The following is a 22510-nucleotide window of genomic DNA, read 5'->3' as shown; positions in this document are numbered from 1 at the left end:
CCCTCTGATTTTTAAACTCCACTTCCCTGGTAAAAAAGACTATTTACCTTTCTAAACCACTAGGGTTATGCCTCACCCCTACCCTGGATCAGATTTCAGATTTATTATCAGATACATCACATACAACCCTGAGATTCTTTTTCCTGTGGTCCAGGCAGAATGACCACTTACTGGTAGTGCAAAACAAACTACTCAATGTGCAAATGCAAACAACTGGAATACAAAGAGGAAAAAATACAATCAATAAAGTGCAAAAGTAGGAGTCCTTCAGTGAGTCCCTGATTGAGTTTGTTGTTGAGGAGTCTGATGGTGGAGGGGTTCATGAACTGGTGGTGCATGTTTTGTGGCATCTATACCTCTTTCCTGATGGTAGCAGCGAGAATGAGTTTGTGCTGGGTGGTGAGGGTCTTTGATGATTGCTGGTGCTCTCTGACTGCAGCATTCCCTGTAGATGTTCTCAATGGTGGGAAGTGGTTTGCTTGTGATCAGATAGAAAAGTCCCAACCTTGTACAACTCAAGCCTTTAGTCCTGGTCCTGTCCTCGTCAATCTTTTCTGTACTTTTTGCAACTTTGAGCTCCTTCTTATAAATTCAGCAACCAGAGCTGCACACAATATTCTCAGTGGTTTCACCAATTTTTTTTTTGCACATTTGCCACATGATATTCTAACTCCTTTTTCTCAATCCACTTATCGAAGAAAATAAGTGTGTGCCAAATGTCTTTTTCACCAGCCTCTACCTGTCCTGTCTTTAAGGGAATTATGTACCTGTGCATCAAGGTCTCTATTCCAAGCTGTGCAGAGGCCTGCCATTTACTGCTGGAAAATGGCAAGCTGCTGTTACGGCAGTGTTGCCACGGACCCATGGGGAGTGAGAAGTGGAGATACAGCACTCATGCGGGGTCCAACCACCCAGTCAACTGTCGTCAGATCCGCATAGGCTTTGAACAGCCTGTTAAAGGTAGTTTCATTTTAAAATCTCGCGACCGCAGTGTCTGCACCCAAGATGGTGGTGCCTCAGATCAGCAGAGCCATGTGGGATTTCAGGCTCTAGGAGAGCGGCAGACTGGTGCAGGGCACCAGAAGAAGGGGAGACAACCTATGGGATGGTGACCAGGGTGGCAGACCAATGAGGGAGTTCTGCGGCTGAAAGACCCACGCATGTGACTGGTGACTCGAGACAAGGAACCTGCAGAGGCTGGGGGTTTCTGGAGATTCCCGCTAGGATGTGGACTGCTGGAGACTGGCTCGAAACCGGCTGAAGGGGTACTAGGAATTGAAACCAGGATGCAAGGAGGGGGAGTGCTGAAAGCACTGAAGGGTTCCTGAGTGTCGAACGTTCAGATCCGGAGCTCAGGTTGCCAATGGTTTGGACCAGACTGTGTGTGGCTGCATAAGTCCTGGAGGTGAATCTACAGACTTGGTGACTCTGGTGGGGGGGGGGCTCTCTTTTGATTTCTTTTACTGTAAGAGGTGTTTCAAGCAATTTCTGCCTTACAACAGGCAAAATCTATTTCTTGTAATAACTTTTTATTAGAATGACAATCAAATTAATCTAGTAAAAAGTCTTGTCCCAGTTTAACTTGCCATCATGTGTCACCTCACACTTGTGTAATTAAATTCCATTTATCATTCTTCCACTTCTCAAGTTAATATGGATCCTGTTTTACCTCAGACAATCTTCACTCTCCATGATAGCACCAATTTAGTTATAATCTGCAAACTTGCAAACCATGTAATATCCCCATTATCTGGCACCTACGGGGATTGCAGGTGTTGGATATTTGTATTTTCCAGTTGACTAGAACTCGCTTTTCCAATGCCTAAGACACGTGCATTAAGAATACATCACTTAAATGACAAAAGTCAATGCAAAATGTAAAGTAATTTGAAAAAAATATCAGTATTGCAGTCTTTATGTAAAGTTCACCTTAATCAGCTAATATCCATAACTTACGAAATGTAAATCTGAACCCCGGTCACTGATGCTGCAATAGCGTTGTACTAGTTGCTATGCCAACCATGCCACTGCCATAGTTAACCCCCTCCCCTCTCGCTAAGGACCAGACTTCAGGCCTGCAGTGCAGCCCGACTTGCCTCCACGCAAGTGTCCCGGTCAGGCCCTCGGTGAACCTCCTTAAATTTGAACCCTGGTCACTGGCAGTGTAGCACCTTTGTGCTAGCCGCTACGTTAACTGTGCTGCTGTCATAATTAGCCTCCTCCTTCCTCTAAGTTTACAGTTGAAGCCTTACCAACATACTTAATAATATACTAATAAAAATAAGACTCTGTTATGAGCCCAGAGGACTCCAAAACCCAGCAGCAATATATATTCACCGAGACAAATGGTTAATTAAACAAAAGTTGCTTTTAATTATCTTTAAACATGAAAATAAAATCTAACTTTAACTTGTCACTATTGACTTACTTAACCTAACTTAACCCCCTTCTAATTCTAGGCGCACATATATGTAATGTGTGTGTAAGTTCAGAAAAGTTCTTTGGTTCACAGTCCAATCTCGTTTCTCATTCCTCCAAGTTCACTGGTAACAGGCAATTCTTATACTGTGCACAGAATTTAACATTTATAAAGTTCATCAAGCTTTGGTGCTTGAAAGGTAAATGGTTACCGCTCAAGAAGGTTCTTGTTGGTTGAGAGAGAGAATTGTTGTTCCAGGACATCCACACCTGATTCCTTTTTAATCAGCCACTCCATTGTCTTGCTGATGAAAGGTGCTCCCTTCAGGGTTCTCCAGATGATAACCTCTTCCTTTCAGGTCACATACAGTTCCTTTTTCTCTTATTCCAAGTGAAACATTAGACAGCCAGTCCCCTCCTCTTGCATGAACCACAAGGGCTTTGACCAGGCCGAACTAAGCACTTACAAACCTATCTTCCCAATGGGGTTTTCCACAAGATTGCTGGCTTGTCCTGTTCCAGTCTCAGCTGCTGTTACTTACTGTAACACTGTAGAAGTGATCTCGCGCTCTTTCTGACAGAGAATAAAAGCCTGTTTGATTCTCTGCTTGCCAAACCACATGACCCTCTTAGAACAGCTCCAGCCAGATGTGGCTCCGACAAGCTTTTTCATTGTTGCCTTTTTTAAGCAATAATCCATTAGTGAAGTCACTTGGGCACTCTCCAAAGCTCTTGCAAAAGCTTTGGAGCTGATATGTCTAGCATGAGCAGAGCTCCAGTATTTCAAATAAGATCGGTTTTAAAGTGTTTGTATGTGACCTACTCTAACAAACCTTTCCCAATTTATCTTCCAAAAACATATCTATATACTCTATCACAACTTTTACAAGGCAGGGATAGGAAGACACTTACTTTAGGAGAGTCGCCCCAGCGGCGAGTGGCAGCAGCCGGCTCTTCATCCTGGACACTACCATTTTATTCAAACACAACTTTATGGAAACTGTTCAAACAACTGCTGCAGGTGGGCCAAGACTGGGGTGCTCTGCTGGCTGAATGTTTGCTCCCACCTTTAAGGGGTTTTCTGTTGATTTGGAGCACCTTTACTTTTACAATTTTAAGCCTTTATTTAAAACCTTATTTTTGAAATATGTATTTATTTCCTTGACATTTTCGCCGGTTGTTTGAGTTTCTAGTTGATTCAGTGCCAGATAATGGGGAATTTACTTTACATTATTATCCATATCATTTTAATATAGATAACAAACAACCCGAGACAGATCACTGTAGCACAGACTGATCAGGCAAAACAACCTGTGAATATTCTGACTCCTTCCAAGTCGATCTTGAAATTGCATGTACTATAAACACAAAAATGCTGGAGGAACTCAGCAGATCACACAGCATCCATAGGAGGTAAAGATAATTAACGTTGCAGCCTGAGCACTTCAAGGTATGAACAAAAAGCAGACATGCTTGAATATAAAGGCTGGGGGAAGAGGACAGGTCACTGGGCAAAAGGCTACAATTGGGCATGGACAGGAGAGAAAAGGTGAGAATTGATTGGAGGGAGAGGGGTGACTTTGAATGCAGAACTGGAGGAAAGGGAAAGAGACTGAGCTAGAGGAAAGGAGACACAGGGATAGGGAAAGGGGAGAGATGGGAGTTGGGTGCAAATGTAAACTGGAGAAGTCTGTTAATACTTTCTGCTTGGAGGGTGCCCAGATGGAATATGAGGTGTTGTTCCTCCATTTTGCAGGTGGTCTCAGTCTGGTAGTGCACGAGGCCATGAATAGACAGGTCTGCATGGAGATTGAAATGGGTTGTCATTGAGAGATCCCTGCTATTACAGTGGACAGAAGGAAGGTGCTCAAGTAATTCTTGACTTTCCAAATACAAGTAGATCCTGTCTCTGAATTTCTATCAGTGTTAGACCAACCAGCTCCCTGGCTTGTCCTTGCAATCCTTTTAAAATAAAGGAATGAAATTGTTGTCTTTGGGCTTCTGATGCTTCATCTGAGGCTAATGTGGTGCAAATATCTCTGCTTGGGCTCCTGCAATTTCATCCCAAGCATAACCATAATATCCAATTGTCCCCTAACTGTTTATTCACCTTAAAAGGCTTTAAGACTGCCAGCACCTCTTATAACTACTTATTTTCCTCAAATTCTTGCATTCTGTGATTCCACAGTAAATACAGATGTATTCATTTAAGACCTTGTCCATCCTCTTTGGCTCCATTTAAAAAGATGATCATGTTGCTTCTTACTGGGGCCTATTGTCTCCAAGTTGCCCTTTTGCTCTCTTTGGATCTGTTGAAATGTTCTACCCTGAGTTGGCCCCCACCTATTAGAATTAAGTGCTGTTATGTTGGTAAACCCCTTGATTCAGTGGCTCGGTTGTTTGTGTGTGAGTGTGCTCATCTGCAGATGTCCAACAACCTGCTGTGCTTCCATGTCACTATCTGGGAAGAGGTGCAACCTGTTACCGGAGATTATGATTTAAAATTGTCGGAAGATTTCTGTAAATTTTTTTTGGTGTTTTATGTGGTGCAAGAGTAAACACATTGCATATTGGAAGAAAATAGTCATGTTCCTTGAAGGACCAAGGTTGAATGGATTAAATTTTTAAACTCATGTGAACTTTGAAGAGCAACGAGTATATCTTTAACCATCCCTAAAATGCTCTTGTGACTGAAGGAAGGACATGTAGTTGAAAGTGATCCCAATTTCTATTTTAATGGGATGGGGTAGCTAATGATCAAATAAGAACTTGAATGGTCTACAGGACACAGGCCATCTACATTTTGTGCACTTGGTTTGGGCAGAGATCTGTCATTGGTTAGCGTAAATTTAATTTTTACCTGTGACTTACATTTGAGCTTCTAGGTTTGGGTTAAGGTTTTGTGATTAAACCTAATCTCTTTGTACTTGGTTGCAAAATGGTCATAAGAACTTTTGGATTCAGAATAGCAGTACTTTTCCCCATTTGGAGCCAAAGTAAAACATCATTAACATGGACCAAAAACTAATCATGCTTGATGTAATTGAGTTGCAAAACTTTGTAGTCTGCTTGTGAGACCTGTCTGGTATTTAACTTGACGTGCTTTGATGTATGATATTTTGCACACCTTGATGCACAGAATAAAAATTCAATTTTGAAGGAGTCTTGGCATTTCTCTGCCCTTTTTTAAACTTTTTGATGTATCAAAAGGTCAATGTCATTATATAGTGTTGGTATCAAACAATGCATTGCATAAAAATCTGATCCTTAAGAATTGACATTTTGTAGAAATTGTTAATGGTAATAGCACTAAATCTAGATATTATGTAACTTGTGTAAATTAAACTTCCTTTTGACTGGATAAATGACATTTTTCTTATTGCAGATATCTACAACGCACAATAAATCATCCAACCCTGTTGCAAGATCCTGATTTGCGACATTTTTTGGAGAGCAGTGAGGCAAGTGAAATCCCATTCCAATGTTTTTTAAAAAATAATTTTATTATGGCTCTTGTTTTTTTAATTCCTGTATAACAATGCTCTGGACCTGTGATATGGACACGATCAAGAATTCAGTAAATTGGTTGCTTTTCAGTAAACTGAAAAGTTTTTTTAAATTGTTTGCTGTCTGCTTGGTCAACCAATATTAGTGGAATATCATTGGTGATACTTGACCATAAATACAATTGAGTTATGGAATGGGAAATAAATTACCGTGAATGGTTAAAGTGACCATTTGGAATACTACAAAATTGCAGTCGTTGCAGCTGTAAAATGGTTATGAAAGCTAAGGTGTTACATGATCTACAATTATAAATCTTGTCTGAACAGTAGAACAGCAAAAGATAAAACTAATCTATTTGGAAAGCCCTGGTGAATCTGTGGAATTTGATGTTGCAGATGGCTGTGGAGGCCAAGTCATTGGGTATATTTAAAGCAGAGGGCTAGATAGATTTGCTGGGCTGTATTCTACTCCTGCCTTGTGCTAATGTGTACTAAATGATCTGGAACTTGTGAAGTATATATATATATATATATATATATAAATAAAAATAACTGGTATTTTTTCATGCACAAAACCATTTGCGGATTTTTAAATTTTGAAAGTAATTTGAAGTGATTTGATTGCTTTGTACTTAAATGCTATTCTATTTCAAAGATTTTGTTCATGGTAAATTTTGAATATTTGCTATTTTATTTCTGATTACTGTAAGTGGCTGTTTGAAATGGGAGAAAAAATTGTTGTGATGTATATTTTCAAATGAGAAGTCTTCAACTTGAAATGCTAATTGCTTCTCTCTAAATGTTGCATGATCGGGTTAATCTTTTGGATTTTCATTTTGTCCTTGGTGGTTAATCCTGATTCCATTTTTGTGTATAAAATTGAGGGAAGATGGGGCAGCCAGTTAACTTAATGACCTAACTTTGACTTTGTTTCAATTGTGTCATCTTGGGAAACTAAAATTTGGCTAGTGACTTTTTATTGAATGCAAAAAGTGCTTTCTGGGCTGTTCATGGTGTAGATAGTGTTTAATTGATGGTATGCAGTGAAGGCAAACCTGGATGATGAAAAAAATGGTTTGTACTTGGACTGCTCTGAGAAATGATTGTGGATTAATTTGTCTCAGACATTTTTGTGAATAGTGACTATTTTGTGGATTGACAATCAGTTCCTCAGTTTTATGTTTAGTGTAAATTGTGCTCTTATTCATTCAATATTGAAACCTTAAGTAGAGACAGTTCAATCTTGAGGGAATAATAAACTAGCAGTTGAATTCGGGATGTGGTGGATATGGTATTTGGATTATGTTTAAATACTTCGAACACCTGGTGCATATTAAAAGATTAAGCAACAGCAGGAATTGAGGGGTAAATTTTGGGTTAGGAGGCTATGACTGATGGGGTGTTGCAGGTCCCAGCAGATCAATCTCAGTAATTTTGGTTTTGGGGAGGGGGGTGGGTGGGATGTGATCATGTAATGTCTTAAGCTTGTTGAAAGAACTGGGTGGTAGTATTGAGTTTAAATAGAATGTATTGGAGGTTTCTGAGATTGACATATAAAGTGAATGTAGAAGGGGAATAAGAAAATTGAGTCCAATGGTGTTCAGAGTGTCTTAGGTGTCCACGTTGACTTACAGTGCATGTGGCAGAAGGTAAAATAAATGTTAAGGATATCTTTTGCTTGAATTGGAGCAATTAGTTTTTTAACCCAAGGAGATTTACAAGAGTATTCCTGAGATGGTCTGGTCATTGCTGAACAAGGGAAGATCAAGCAAACTGGGAAAATACAACAGTTTAACACTTGAATAAAGTGTCTAAATTTACAAATTTCTTGCTGTTTTGTGAATTTTTAAAAAATCAGCAAGATTGTTTTCCCTTGGTTGTGATATGCATAACCAGTCATAACTCCAGTGGTTAGCAAGTTGGAACAGTTATGAATAAGCATCAAATTGTGGTACATCTTCGGTATTCTGTACCCAAGAGTGTTGTAACCTACTCCGAGAATATTGAAGGAATGGAGATGTGCAATTTAATGTAATAAAGTGGTTCACAAGATGCAATCCCTTTAAATGGAACAAGTGCAAGGAATAAGAGCCCACCTTGCTATGTTGAGTGGAAGTTAAATGAACTTTGGCATGTTTGTACTAAGGTTGAGGAATGTCGAGTAATAAAATGCCAAAAATATTTTGGCTAGGACCTCAGGTTAATGATTAGGTCTGCCTTTTGGAATTGACAATCAATTAGCATTTTCAGATGACCTTTCCATTTTGTTAGAGTGCCTAGTTCTGAACTTGTCATGGTTGAATTGTGTTTGAATTGGGTGGGTGGGTGGTTGGAATTAGTGTGCAAGCTTAGTGTTTTTTATTTAATCACCTGTTACCAGCATGGACAATTTCTGTGTGTTGGCTGTGCTCTGGATGCTGCCTAACTGCTGAGTTGTTTAGGCATTTTGATTACTTTCCAGCAAGGGATTTTTTAAAATTCAGGTAGGCACTATAGCATAATCTCCACTCCATTGTAGAAGTTCCTTCTGTCCACCCACTCTCCTTGTAAATTCATATGTCTGGTTTCTGAATTTTCACCAGTGATGAAAGATTACATGAATGAAGTGTTTGTTTGCAACATCTGGAATCTTTTGCTGTTTTCTATATTTCATTTATTAAACACAGAGTGACAATCGTATATTGTAGTGAGAATTTTATATGTCACTTTTGCTCATCTGCAGTGCTCAGCTCATGATCTAGTTCTTGGACCTCAATTAATCTAATGTTCCCACTTTGTCAGTTTGCTTCAAATCACTTGGTGTTTTTTTTTAAATGCTAAATCAGCATTTCAGCCAATTTTATTTTGAAACAGAAATGTACAGGTGTAAAGTAAGTCTCCAACAAAACTCTTGGCCATATCATACAATGTAATTTTGCTCACAATTTAAGTCGGAAGTTGCTTTCCTTCTCGCCAATTATTATGATGGTGTCTAATTGATAAGTGATGAAATCGGGTAATGGTTTGAGTTGTCTGTTGAAATGGAACTGGAATTTGCCTGTAAGAATACAGTGGTAATGCTAAATTCCTGTTCTGGAAAGAATTAAAGGTGAATTTTGTGGGGACATTACAGTTAGCGTCGATGTGGAATGGATGAACAGAAAATGGAGTTGGCCTTGTACTGTAACTCTAACTCCAAGGCTTTTCACAGGATTGCTGAACCCTTATTTGTCATTCAATTCTAGCTGCCTCGTGCGGTTAGCACCCAGGCTCTAAGTGGTGCAGGCATATTGAGGATGGTGAACAAAGCTGCTGATGCTGTGAACAAAATGACAATCAAGATGAATGAATCAGATGCAGTAAGACCTGATATTTGAACTTGATTAATGAGATGAATTAATGAGATTTTTCGGTTCCTTTCTCAGGGTAAAGACAGTGGGGATGGATAGCTATTTGCTTATTTTCTCTCTGATTCACAGTCAAATTGTGTAAGCTATGACCGCAGTTAATTTTCTTTCCCTTAAAACAAAAGTGGTTGACTGGTGGTAATGTAATTTGTAATGAATTAACTTCATTCTTCATCGAACAGTGGTTCGAGGAAAAGCAGCAGCAATTTGAAAACCTGGACCAGCAGTTAAGAAAACTACAAAACAGTGTTGATCTCCTGGTCTGCCACAGAAAAGGTGTGTGTGTGTGTGTACATTTTGAGTCTTAACCCCTTGCTGGATATATTCAGTTCAAATTCTTGCATGTTTTCGATAAATGAGCTTGGTCAAGATACCTTAATAACTTTCTAATAAAGTATTATGATGTCAGCTAGCTTGGTTAAATTGAGAAATAAAAAGTAACGGTGGACTTGACATGACTGGATTATTCTTCTACCCAATCATCTGATTTTGCTAATGCCCATACCTGGTCTGACTTGATTCCAGATCTACTTTGCATTACAGCACCTTTTAATGCTCAGATGGTGAGCAAGAACATTTTTTAAAATGAGTAAAGTAGGAATAGGAATTCTTATTGTGCTTTCCCCACCCCCAACCTTTAAGTGCCTAGAATGGGTGACACTACTACATTTGGAGATGAACTGGTTTTGTATTAGATTATCACATAAATTTGGTTTGTTTTGCCTATAATTGGTGCATGTGAGATTTTCTGTCATTCTTGAATATTTTTGTGCCCAGATGTTGAGTTCTGGAGTCTCCTTCTTCGACTTAAACTATTTTCAAAGATTGCATGAAATCCCAGCTCGATTTTTTTTTCCCAATGTAAACAGTCATTAATCTAGACTGAAATAAATGAGGTTTATGAAGTGGCTGATAAAAATACAAAAAGTATTTGAGGGATTATGCTGAGCATTTAAATAGTATTGGATCAATAGAACAGCAGCCATCAGGTTTTTCTCATGTGAATTAACTGGTTTATTTATTATATATCCTACACAACTGTTTTCTTATGTTGCTGCCCTGTTTATTTCATGGGCTTTAACTTGAAGTTTAATGTGAGGCTTGATAAATTGCTTTTGGTCATTTACTCAAATGTATGGTCATAGGGCACCAAACATTCCCTCTATCTCACTTGACTTGCAGTCACGTTTTAAAAGCAAATTGACCGTACCTTTATTCTCCTTGCTGAAATAGTGACAGTTTTCTCACTATCGGTTACATTATCACTATAAATTCCATTATCTTTCGAATGCAACATTTGCAGTTCTCCAGCACCTTGGGAAAGATTGTGGCTTATCAAGTCGAAATGTAGAAACTGTAAAAATAATATTTTCCATCTGTTGAAGGAAACGATATTAAATGCCAGTCTTACCAGTACCTGCTCTTTGACCTTGTTTCTTCATGTTTGGCAGAGTTTCTATTGCAAAAAAAAAGGACTAAAGGCCATGCTATTTGTTGTCTTCAATTCTTCATGGACTCTACCAAATAATGATCTTATAACATCAAAAAGTCCAAACTACCCTGCAATCAATAAAATTAATAGCTGTATGAAGAATTAAAGTAGTTTGTTCTGCATTTGGGGGCAACAGAAATGTGCAAGTTTTTGTCAATTTTTAAATTGGGTTTGATGTTTGGACATAATGCAAATCACTTTGTCTAGAACTTTCAGTGAACACAGCTGCCTTTGCCAAGAGTGCAGCCATGCTGGGTAACTCTGAGGATCACACTGCCCTGTCAAGAGCACTATCGCAGCTCGCGGAAGTGGAAGAGAAGATCGACCAGCTTCACCAAGATCAGGCAAATGCTGACTTCTACTTGTTGGCAGAGCTTCTCAGTGATTACGTTCGACTCATCGCATCTGTCAAGGTAAATGATTAAAGCAGATATGGAATTTCGTATTTTCCTAGCAAAATGTGTAAGAGTTTGGACATGATTAAGCTCAGTCTTGCCATTTTAACTTGAGACAAATCGACTCGACTTGTATAAACTATATTAATTTCAGAAAGATGAGGATAAATCTGCCTTGAACTATAGAATAGCAAATCCTGAATGGTTGGATAGACACTAAAAGCATTGACATAACATTTTACTGCAAACTGCACTTGCTGTGGGAGTTGGTATTCAACTTCTGATTTCACAAAAGTTTCAGTTGCAGAGCAATAGATATAAAAACTATCCCCGAACACTCTGAGCGGATTTGCAAAGTATCGGACATAAGGATATTAAACAGTCTCCATTCACTGGGATTGTTGTGCAATCTGCAAAAGTGTTCGGGGAACTCAGCCAGTCAGGCAGCACGTAACGGAAATAAAGGGTAACCATTGTTTTGGGTTGTAGCCCTTCGTTAGCGTAGGAGGAAGAAGCCTGAATAAAAAGATGAAAGGAAGGGCCGAGGGAAGAGCACAGGCTAACGACCAGCAAAAGGTTACAGGTGGATATGGATTGGAAGGTAGAAGAGGGGAAAAAGCTAAGTGACGGGGGGGATTGGGGTGCTAGAGTAAAGGAGAGGAGGATAGGGAAGGCGACTTGGGGGAGGGGTTCAACAGAATTTGAAGATGATACGTGACCCAAGTTTCTCCAGCACTTCTGTGAATTGAATATTAACTGTTAGAAGTTGAGACCTAGGGAGGTGCAAGTCCCTTGCATGCTTTTATCTTGAATAAGTCATCCAAATATATTTCCGATCATTGTTACGAGGAAGTGTCCTGGATTAAATTCGGGAAGCTACATGATTGCGCAGATTTCTGGAGGTGCAAGTTGCAATTTTGCATAGTCCTTTTTTTAAATAAAAAGCAGATTTCAAGGGAGCAGCAAAAACCTCATCCCTCGTGCTTTGACCCCCTCAGTCTGCTGGTTCACTTAACATGGGGGGGGGGGTGGTGTGAGTATGCGCGAATTGTGATGGGACTCAGTAGCACAGCTGCAACATTTGAATGTATTCTCAAATACAATAGTTTGCTGAAATGATGATAGTTAAATATTTTTTTTTCTTTTTCAATCTTTTTATTATTATTATAATTTATAAACATACTGTTCAAAGAGATATAAAAAAATACATAGTAAGTAATGAATTAATACAGAGATATTAAATAATAATATTACAGAATAAAAATATATCATAAAAAAAAATTTTGATCAGTTTAGGGTGTGAACTATCTCTAAAAAAAAGATATAATTAATAACAATATATGAAAAAAGAGAAAAAAAACCCCAAAAAAGAAGAAAAAACAAATCTGAATTTAAAAAAAACTTAAAAAAAAACCCTACAGATATAGCTAAACCATGCCGATCACTCCGATCTCATCTTACAGCCCAATTATCATACATAATCATAGAAAGAAAACAGAGCCAGATCAACTCACCACAAATGAAAATATTGAATAAATGGTCGCCAGGTTAACTCAAACTTAGAAGGGGATTCATAGACAGAGTTTCTAATTTTCTCTAAATTTAAACATAGTATAGTTTGGGTAAACCATTGGAAAACAGTGGGAGGATTTACCTCTTTCCAATTTAATAGTATAGATCTTCTAGCCATTAGTGTAAGAAAAGCAATCATACGATCCGCAGGAAGAGATAAATAAGTCAAATCTATCATAGGTAATCCAAAAATTGCAGTAATGGGATGTGGTTGTAAATCAATATTCAAAACAGTATATATAATGGAAAAAATTTCCTTCCAATAATTCTGTAAAGAGGGACAGGACCAAAACATATGTGTAAGGGAAGCTATTTCCAATTGGCATTTATCACATATAGGATCGATATGAGAATAAAAGCGGTGGAGTTTATCTTTAGATATATGAGCTCTATGAACAACTTTAAACTGTATTAGTGAATGTTTTGCACATAGAGAAGAAGAGTTTACCAGTCGCAGAATTTTATTCCAATTTTCATTAGAAATATGAAGGTTGAGTTCTCTTTCCCAATCATTTTTAAACTTTTCAAAAGTCCCAGAATTTATTTTTGTAATTATATAATTTAGATCTCACACCTTTTGGAGGGAATTTTGAATATAGTATATCCTCTAAAACAGTCGTAGTCTCCCGATTGGGAAAAGAGGGTAAAGTCGAAACTAAGAAACTCGTAATCTGCAAATATCGAAAGAAATGAGATCGAGGTAAATCATATTTCATGGATAATTGTTCAAATGACATGAAAGAGTTATCCAAGAATAAATCCGAAAAGCATGTTATACCTTTAACTTTCCAGAGTAAATAAGCTTGATCAATTAGAGAGGGATGAAAAAGGAAATTTAGTACAATAGGAGTTTCCAAGATAAAATGACTTAGGCCAAAAAATTTCCGGAATTGAAACCATATACGTAGTGTATGTTTAGCCATTGGATTATCAATTTGTTTATATAATTTAGTAAGAGTAAAAGGGAGAGCAGCTCCCAAAATAGAGCTAATTGAAAAATTTTGTATCGGTTTAATTTCTAAATTTACCCAATGGGGATTTAGAGATAATTCTGAATAATTCAACCAATACCTTAAGTAACTAATATTAATTGCCCAGTAATAAATTCTAAAGTTGGGTAATGCCAACCCTCCCTCTAGTTTAGATTTCTGTAAATATTTTTTCCCCAATCTAGGATTCTTGTTTTGCCAGATATACGAGGACAATTTAGAATCGACCTTATCAAAAAAAGATTTATGAACAAAAATAGGTATAGCTTGGAATATATATATAAAAATTTAGGTAAGATCATCATCTTAATAGCATTAATTCGGCCTATCATGGATAGGGATAATGGTGACCAATTGGTAAGTAAACTGCTGATCAGGTCCAATAGAGGGAAAAAATTAGTCCTAAACAAATCTTTGTTTTTTAGTAATCTTAATCCCTAAATATATAAAATGGTCTCTAGCTATTTTAAAAGGTAAACTATCATAAATAGGGACCCATCCATTAAAAGGGAATAATTCACTTTTATTTAAATTCAGTTTATATCCTGAAAAATTACTAAATTGGGCTAATAAAGATAAAACTGCAGGAATAGAATTTTCAGGATTGGAAATATATAACAATAAATCATCTGCATATAGTGATACTTTATGAATATCCCTGCAACGAATAATACCAGTAATATTGGGTGCTTCTCTGATAGCAATTGCCAAAGGTTCTAAAGCGAAGTTAAATAATAAAGGGCTAAGGGGGCACCCTTGCCTGGTGCCGATAGTTAAATATTTATGGCTCCCAGCATGGGACTTAAATTCCTGGGTGTGACTGCTCAAAGAGATGAACATTGCAAACCTAGTGTCCAGTTGATAACATTGCTGAATCCAAGCACAAGAAGGCACCACCTGACTTTCCCAAATGCTGCACCTGGCAAGTTCTGCAGTAGCCTAATTATCCAGAGCAAAATTCATAAAAATAGTGGAATAGTGCATCTTCCACTTCTCTGGGCACTCAATAATAAATGGCAAAGGTAATTTGTGCATTTCTTTTGTGCCAGTTCTTTAAAATGACTGCCTGTTCACTCTCCTGGCTGGGCCATGATTTTTACCCTTCAGTATTAATCTTTTTTAAATTTTACCACTAGATTTATTTTCTTAATCACCATCTGTTCTTTTGCATATCACCTTAAAAAAATTTTAATCTTACTGCCCTAATCCATTATTATTTAAATATTAGATCTTTTCCTTTTCCACATGACAACTGCTCCCTGTTTCTCCACACTACTAATCCTTTGTATCTTCTAGTCACGTTATTCAAATATAGTTTCTGAATTCGTGCTGCAGATCAGGCTTAACATGAAGTTTAATGCAATGTTTGTTCTATTCCATTAGCTTTAACAGCTTAATATGTTAGCTTCACATTTGTGCATGTACTCCACTGTTCATTGTTTTGTTTAGTTGCAGTGGCCTTATTCTCAGTGTCCCTAAAAATATGCTAGACTGTTTGTAATTTTTCTTTGCAAAGTCCTACGCTTTTCTTAAATTTCATCAAAGTTGTTTTCCAAGACTGTTGGCATAGTCAGTTCAATTGCAGAATTGCAGGATGTTTTTTGCTGCAGGGTGTGTTTGACTATCGAATGAAATGCTGGCAGAAATGGCAGGATGCACAGGCCACTCTGCAGAAGAAAAGAGAAGTTGACGCTAAACTTCAATATGCAAACAAACCTGACAAAACACAGCAAGTTAAAGAGGAAATAAGAGAAGTAAGTTTATTTCTCTTGGTCTTTCTTGTCAAGGTGATTCTACAATATTTAAAGTAATTCTGAATTTCATTGGAAATGTACTCTTGCATTTTTTAAAAAGCTTAAAACACTTGCTTTCATGAAGCCAAGAGCTCACAGCTTTAATTATAATGTTTTCCATCTGATGTACTCTGCTGCCTGTTCAAAAATCAAACCAAACTGCAGCGGATGATGCATGGTACGGGGAGAAAATGAAAAGCATATAAGATGGCTAAAGTCTTTCCCTTTGTCGCTGTGAAATTAATGGGTAAACACACGTTGCAAGATCATGAGATGGTTTGTTTGTGCAGTAAAAGACAATAAAAGAACTTTGTACCAGAAATAGTCGATGAACAAAAGGGGCCTGGCCCATCCACGCAAGTCGGGACTACACAGTTGTGAAGGCATTGGTCGTGACAAACTGATCACAAGTTGAAACTTGGCAAATTGAAAATGAACAACTTCTGGTACTGTGGCCTTGTCATAATGTATGTATTGAATAACATTCAAGTTATGCTGGTATTTCACAAAAGCAACTCAGAAGGATGGTTGGCAAATAGATATAGAAAAGTTGAGCAGCAAGTGGAGAAATCACCTGGTCTGATTGGATGTACCCAAGGTTGAGTCAGGCGGAAATTGTGGCAGCACTGACTTATTTAAACTCTTGTCGGAACAGGGTTGGTGCATGAGGCGTGGAGAGATGTAGATGTCATATGAGAATGAAGAAGGATGAACCCAGCAGTTAAATTAGTGGTCATTTAGGCAAATGTTGATGTATTTGGGGAAACCCAGCATAGTTTAATCTAGAGGTTTTTAAGATGTGGGTTGTTAAGGAAAAGATGGTCTTTTAAAAGATATTTGAATTGCTGTATGATCTACTTTCCTTCAAGACAAGCTTGCAGAATAAAAGGATGGTAGCAGTAGAGATTTTTTTAAAACTTGGATAAATTTAGTCTTTTTTTTTTCGTCTGGACCAGATCAATGTACCATGTTTCCCCCAGTTTATACTCGGACCACAGCTTAATATTGGCTGCAATATATACATGATACAATTTCTAACCTTGCAGAAGATGCCACCTGAGAGCATTCTACATTCAAGATTAGTAATTTATGGAGGATAATTCCTGGCTGTATGAAAGGCAGATATGGGATATGAATTTTTTAAGCAGAAAAATATGGATACTTGCAAAAAAATAAGAAGACAAATGTTAGCCTTTATTTTAAGTCTGGTGTCTTAACTGGACAGGTCTCCAGACCAAACCTCGAGTACGGTTTTCAGTTTCATTTGGAGGGTTATGGGTGGGAGGTACTGCTGTTATTTTCATCAATTGATTCCCAATGTGAGTGAATGATTAAGCCCATGATATGGCCTGTTTCCGTGCTGTAAACGGTTATATGGTTATTTGGTTATAATCTTTTTAGACTGAAATGTGACTTTGAAATGGTAGATATTGAGCGTGCATTTAAAGTTGAGGATGAAAGGAAGACCTGTAAAGTGGAAAATAAAATGGGGATTATATTGCCATACATATAAACGTACATATAAACAGAAATTCTTGCTGGAGCCAAACAGGTACTTTAATAAATCTACAATAGTATACATATTTAAATTCAAAAGATGATTTAAAACAAAACTGGATTTCATCTCATCCGATCTGAGGGGAAGTAAGTTGGGAGATGAATGAGAGCAAGCATGTATAAATCTATTTGAACTCATCTAGGAAAGAGTGAATTGATAATTGACCGGTAAGAATGATCATTTGAGATAGCACTGCAATATTCAGCTGTTCCCTATGCAGGTGGTGGTTGATTGGTGCATTTCCAACATTTTCTTCCAGTTTCCAGCATCTGCAGTTGTTTGCTTTTCAGATACTAATGGGTTGTTGGTGGAGGCGAGAACTGGGGAACAATTTCTCAGGATTAAAAAAAAACCGCACAAAATATTTAAGACTGAGAAGGAATTTTTGCCTGTACTTGGAATTCTCTGATCCAGAGGAATGTGGATGCTATTTGAGACTTTTGGATTGTAGCAGATCTAAGATTTTGGGAATGGCAGAAAAGGAAGATTGGATCACGTATAATGCCAAATGAAACAACAGGCTCAGAACTTGGCTGTTTCAGATTTTTGCATGGGTTTAAAATTGCTTTTACAAGGTCAAATGAAGTTTTTGCCTTAAACAGTCACCTGACAAAGCTCCTACAGTATTTGCTTTTTGAATCATTTTGGGAAACTAATCTTGTATTCATTTGTAATGTGCTTATTTGAAAGCCAGTTTTTTTTTTGCATGATTAAAACTAACATGCACACATTTTATTTTTTCAGTAAATACAACAATAGCTTACCTTTCAATCTACTTTTCTAACCATCTTTGAAAACATCCTATTTCTAGTTTTGTGGAGTAAAAATTTGCTGATGTTATATTTTAGATATTTTGGGTTATGTACATTTAGTATCACATTCCTTCCTTAAATGTAGTTGATTTTAATAGGCCATTTAATCTTTCCATTGATAATCTTTGTCTCTCTTTCCAATGTAAGTTATTTGCAATATCTTTGTCCCTGAGATGGTTCATGAAAAATTAAATAATAACATTTAAAAGTGCACCGAGAATTTAGGATAGGTAACTTGATGCTCCTGTGGCTGAGTTTTGAATTAAAAAAAAAAGTTTGGTAATGGCCCTTTTTTTATGATGGTTAGAATTGACTAATACAAAAAGACAGCATGCAACATTACTTGTGTTCTCGGAACAATCCATCTAAGTCTCACAATGGTCATCTTTAGTATTCCAGTTTTTCCATTTTGGGGCTGCTATTGATTCTGCATTCAGTACTTTTCAAATCAGAACCATTTCTTGCACTTTTTCTTCTGAATTCAGTCTGTGCCCTCTCGTGAACTGTCACCTGACAAAGCTCTTACTGTGTTTGCCCTTGTATTGATAAATGCTTGATATTGAACAAGTCAATGGAAAGAAAATATTATCTGTTGCTTTTGGCGACTTGATATGCCCTAAACTTTAGGGCTATGTGGTTAGGAAAGAACAATGCTATTTTTAAATTGATCGATTTTTGCACTGATGACTAAATGAAGAATTTCCAAGGTGTGTTTTTAAAAACAACTCAAATTAACATCATTTACATACTTTAACTCAAGCCAGCATCGATTAGGAGCAGAATTTTAAAGTAACAAACTATTTTCAGGGGTACACTTTAAGAAAGTGATAGGAAGGGAAGCTGTTAAATCATTAACTTGTATAACTTTTTTGTTTTGCTCTGCTTCACGAGGAGATTGAGGAGGTAGGAAGAATTTTTAAATTGATTTGAGTGACTGCTGCAGCCTGTATAAAATCAATTCAATTGTAATGTTATTCTAATTTCTTTTACTGAATTCCTCTGAAAGCCATTTGTGCTCAGTTCTCAATAAATTCATAATTGCAGTTACAGTAAAACCCCTGGTATCTGTCACCTCTGAGGATTGCTAGATTCTGGATAAATGTATTTTCCATTTGCTTGAGACTCTTAGTATCTAATTAATACACCTACATTAATAATAAAGTTTAAAAGACAAAATACTGTACTTGCACTGAATAAATTTCACTCGCTTGAATATATAAACCTTAAAGCATTTAACTTTATTTTCAGTCACATTCTTTGAAAACATTTTAACCATCGCTGCATCTGCAGGTTTCTCCCCCTCCGCAGAGCTGTCCGAAAGACAGACAATAGCATTATAGATAATTAATACCCCTCCCCTAAGTTTACAGTTAAAGCCTTACTAATACATTAATTATACTGTATACTAATAAAGATCAAGACTTACTAAGCAGGAATAAGGCAACACTTTGAGAGAGTCACCCCAACCATGAGTGGCATCAACAAGCTTTACATTCTGGGCGATGCCATTGCTGTTTCACACAACTTTATGCAAACAACTGCAACGAGCAAAGCACGACCAAGAACTCCGCTTGCTGAATAATTGCTCCCATCTTCACCAAAATTTTAAACTTGCAAATTTTATTATTTTTTATTTTTATAATTTAATTTTCTTTTTTCCAGATGTCAGGGATTTTACTGCACAATTTTAAAATCAGTCCTTGATTTTTATGGCTGCATCTTTAATTTGAAATGTCATGCAGTTTTACACCTTGCATTCCCTGAAGCCTTTTTTTTTTGTTGGGTATGGTTCCACTGGTTCCCTGATTTTTATCTTGCCTGAGCCATTATTGAGTCTCGACAGGCTGTGTGTCCTTGTACCTTACCACTGTGTCTTGGATAGGATTTATTTACTCATTCCAGAATAAAGTGAGAATTCAACTTAGGTGCTTGGGATGAACTTGTTTAGCCTCTGGGTTGTGCATGCTAATATTTAATGTTTGTTAAACTACATGGTGGACTTTATTCAAGGGTACGTTGGGAGGTATTGCCTCAAACTAGATGGTGTGGATCTTTGTGTTGCCTGTTTTGATGAGCAGTCATGAAAATCTAAACCTTGTTATTACATGCTCCAGTTCATTTCTCATTGGAAAAAAAAATCAAGCTGCAAGCTTTGGAGATTGACTGGGGTGACAGACTGGGGTCAGTGTGCACTAAAATTTGCTACTTTGGAAGAGAGGAAGTGGCCCTGGAAAACACCAGTGCAGAGACCATATGACCAACATGTTAAAGAAACAGTACTCCGTTTGATCCGGGCCAATTTAAGGAAGCAGCACTTGGAGAAGCATCTCTTTGAAGGAATACTGTGCTGAAGTGGCCTTGTGTGGTAATAGATAATTTGTCTGGTTTCTCTCTGTAAGGAGAATGAATATGCCCCATCATGGCCATAGGAACCACACAGTGACCAAAAAGGAAAGGTCTCTTTCAATGGCTAACATACAAAGGGGTTCTGGAAGCTTTGTGAAAATCCCTCACTTAGTGTTCCCAAAGTAAAGGGGAGTTTTGATTGCCACTCGCCTGAAAAGGACATTTCTTTGGAAGAACCTCGACAAGGATTTTGTGAGTATACAACAGTCTGTCACCCCAGTCTCTCTCACCTACTTCGTCATTACTTCTTTGCATCAATTTAAAGGCAGCGTGGATCTGAATTTGGTTTACCTAATTAAGCAGCCAGTACATTGTAATATTATTGAATATTTGCTATAACGATGGTATATTTTAATTTGTGGACGTTAAGCTTTATTGATGTCCAACGGGCTCGAAAACCAGATTTTGCCAAGGAGTTGGACAAGATTGAAACCAGTTGTGTCTGTTTGATCAATTATTATTCTTTGTACAGGAGGAATTAGAATAAACACTTAATCAGGGAATATTATCCAATGTGAAAGTTGATGGTTCTGCACACTTTTGGACACTTTGCAGAGGTTAAGTATTTGTTGACAAGAATTAAATGCTATTAATGGTGGAATACTACCACTGGAATGCCATTAAATACAAAATTCAGCATGTTTTGTAGCCACATTGGCAAGTAACAATAATTTGAGGACAGTCAGCTGGATGTCATCCATTTGATCAGTGGCTGTGGTCCGATACTAGCCTCTACTTTCAATGTGTAAAATGTAATTTGGTTGAGGCATGTCAGACTATAAGAATATTAAACTGAAAATGCAAAAAACAACTGTAGATGCTGAAGTAATCAATGCTGGAAATGAGTTGTGCAAATTCAATGCAGAAAGTCTTGTTTCCAAGCGAGCCAATGCTCCAAAATATGGGTGCTGCAAACTAAGCCAATGCTCATAAACAGTTGAAGGAAAATTGATTCCAACATTTTTAAATTTCACCAAGGTAAAAAGCTCTGGAGCATCACATTTTTTCATTTTGATTTTTGTAAATTGTGCTAATTTATAACAACTTGCATTTAATGCCCAGGGTGGGGAAATATGCAGCAGCAGGTAGATGGACAGAAGAGTGAAGAGCTGGAATTGAAGCTGGCTAGCATCATGTAAATAAATGTTTCGTTCATTTTATTTAATGCTGCATCATTTATAATGGCAACATTATAATTCTAAAACTGTACTCCCCTTTGTAATAAATTGAAGAGTATTTGAGGGTCAAGGTTAAGTATCTTTTCTGCTTTGTAAAATTGCGGCTTGGTTCTGCAAGTTGGATAAATGGAGAAATTGGGTGGGAGGTTTAAGGCAAAAAAAATGTATTCCTAATCTCAATGTGCATTTACTCCAGAAAACTCCACAAGTTGAATGAAGATGCACTCACTTTTTAATTGAAAGCTTCGAAAACCATCACATGTTGCAGCATTGCAATTTGATCAAAATTTTCAATTATTTCATTTGTTTGACAGCCACTTTCATCTTTGGGAACTCGTTTTGAATACTAGTTAAATATTTTTTGATATTTCTTAAACACCATATTGGAAGAAGATCTTGCAATTGTATTCCTGTTTTCATTTTAACGTGCATTTCTTAAAATTTTCCAGAGCATGTGTTTTGGATGAGATCAGGTTAGCAGATGGGCCAAAAAGTGGATGAAAGAATTTCAAGTTGAAAGATAATTTTAAAAGTTGATCGTTTGAGTTGGGCGTTTTGGGTAGTATGCACAAGATTCTATCACTAAATATCTTGTAAGAATGAATAGATTTTGGGCTGCAGGTAGCTGCACAATGTGGAAAAAATAGTTTTGGTTGCCGAGGGACAGTAATGGAGCCCCTTATTAATTGAAGTGTTGATAAAACCAACTTGTGATAGGTTGAAAAGGAAAAGATGTGCAAGATCAGGATTGGAGGTGTGGCTGTCAGATTTGCTTGTTCCAAGCTAGTTGTAGTTTTGTTATTTCCATGTTTACTTTTTTATAATCTCGATCATTAGCTATTTTTATAAAATTACAAGCAGGCATTGAAACAACTTTTTAATGTTCTAATTTTTAATTGTCCTTTCCCTCATTTTAATACTCTTGGATTTTTCACAGCTTGATTTGTGAACGGTTGAGATCTACTTTTAAAAATAATATTTTAAATGCTTAGCAATATGACTAAA

The 22510-nt window shown here is 37.1% G+C and overlaps 1 protein-coding gene across 1 annotated transcript in view; it reads left to right on the top strand.

Moving 5' to 3' along the window:
* snx2 (sorting nexin 2) overlaps positions 1-22510 on the top strand; it is a 51212-nt gene that overhangs the window by 23075 nt on the left and 5627 nt on the right. The window contains exons 8-12 of the mRNA XM_069893537.1: positions 5804-5879; positions 9149-9262; positions 9493-9586; positions 11010-11215; positions 15369-15512. Of these exons, the coding sequence (XP_069749638.1) occupies positions 5804-5879; positions 9149-9262; positions 9493-9586; positions 11010-11215; positions 15369-15512 (634 nt within the window). The remainder of the gene's footprint in view (positions 1-5803; positions 5880-9148; positions 9263-9492; positions 9587-11009; positions 11216-15368; positions 15513-22510) is intronic.

This window comes from Narcine bancroftii, chromosome 1 (assembly GCF_036971445.1).
Source record: "Narcine bancroftii isolate sNarBan1 chromosome 1, sNarBan1.hap1, whole genome shotgun sequence".
Lineage (NCBI taxonomy): Eukaryota > Metazoa > Chordata > Chondrichthyes > Torpediniformes > Narcinidae > Narcine > Narcine bancroftii.
The sequence above is the reverse complement of the archived record's forward strand: the minus strand, read 5'-3'. Positions and strand labels throughout refer to the sequence as shown.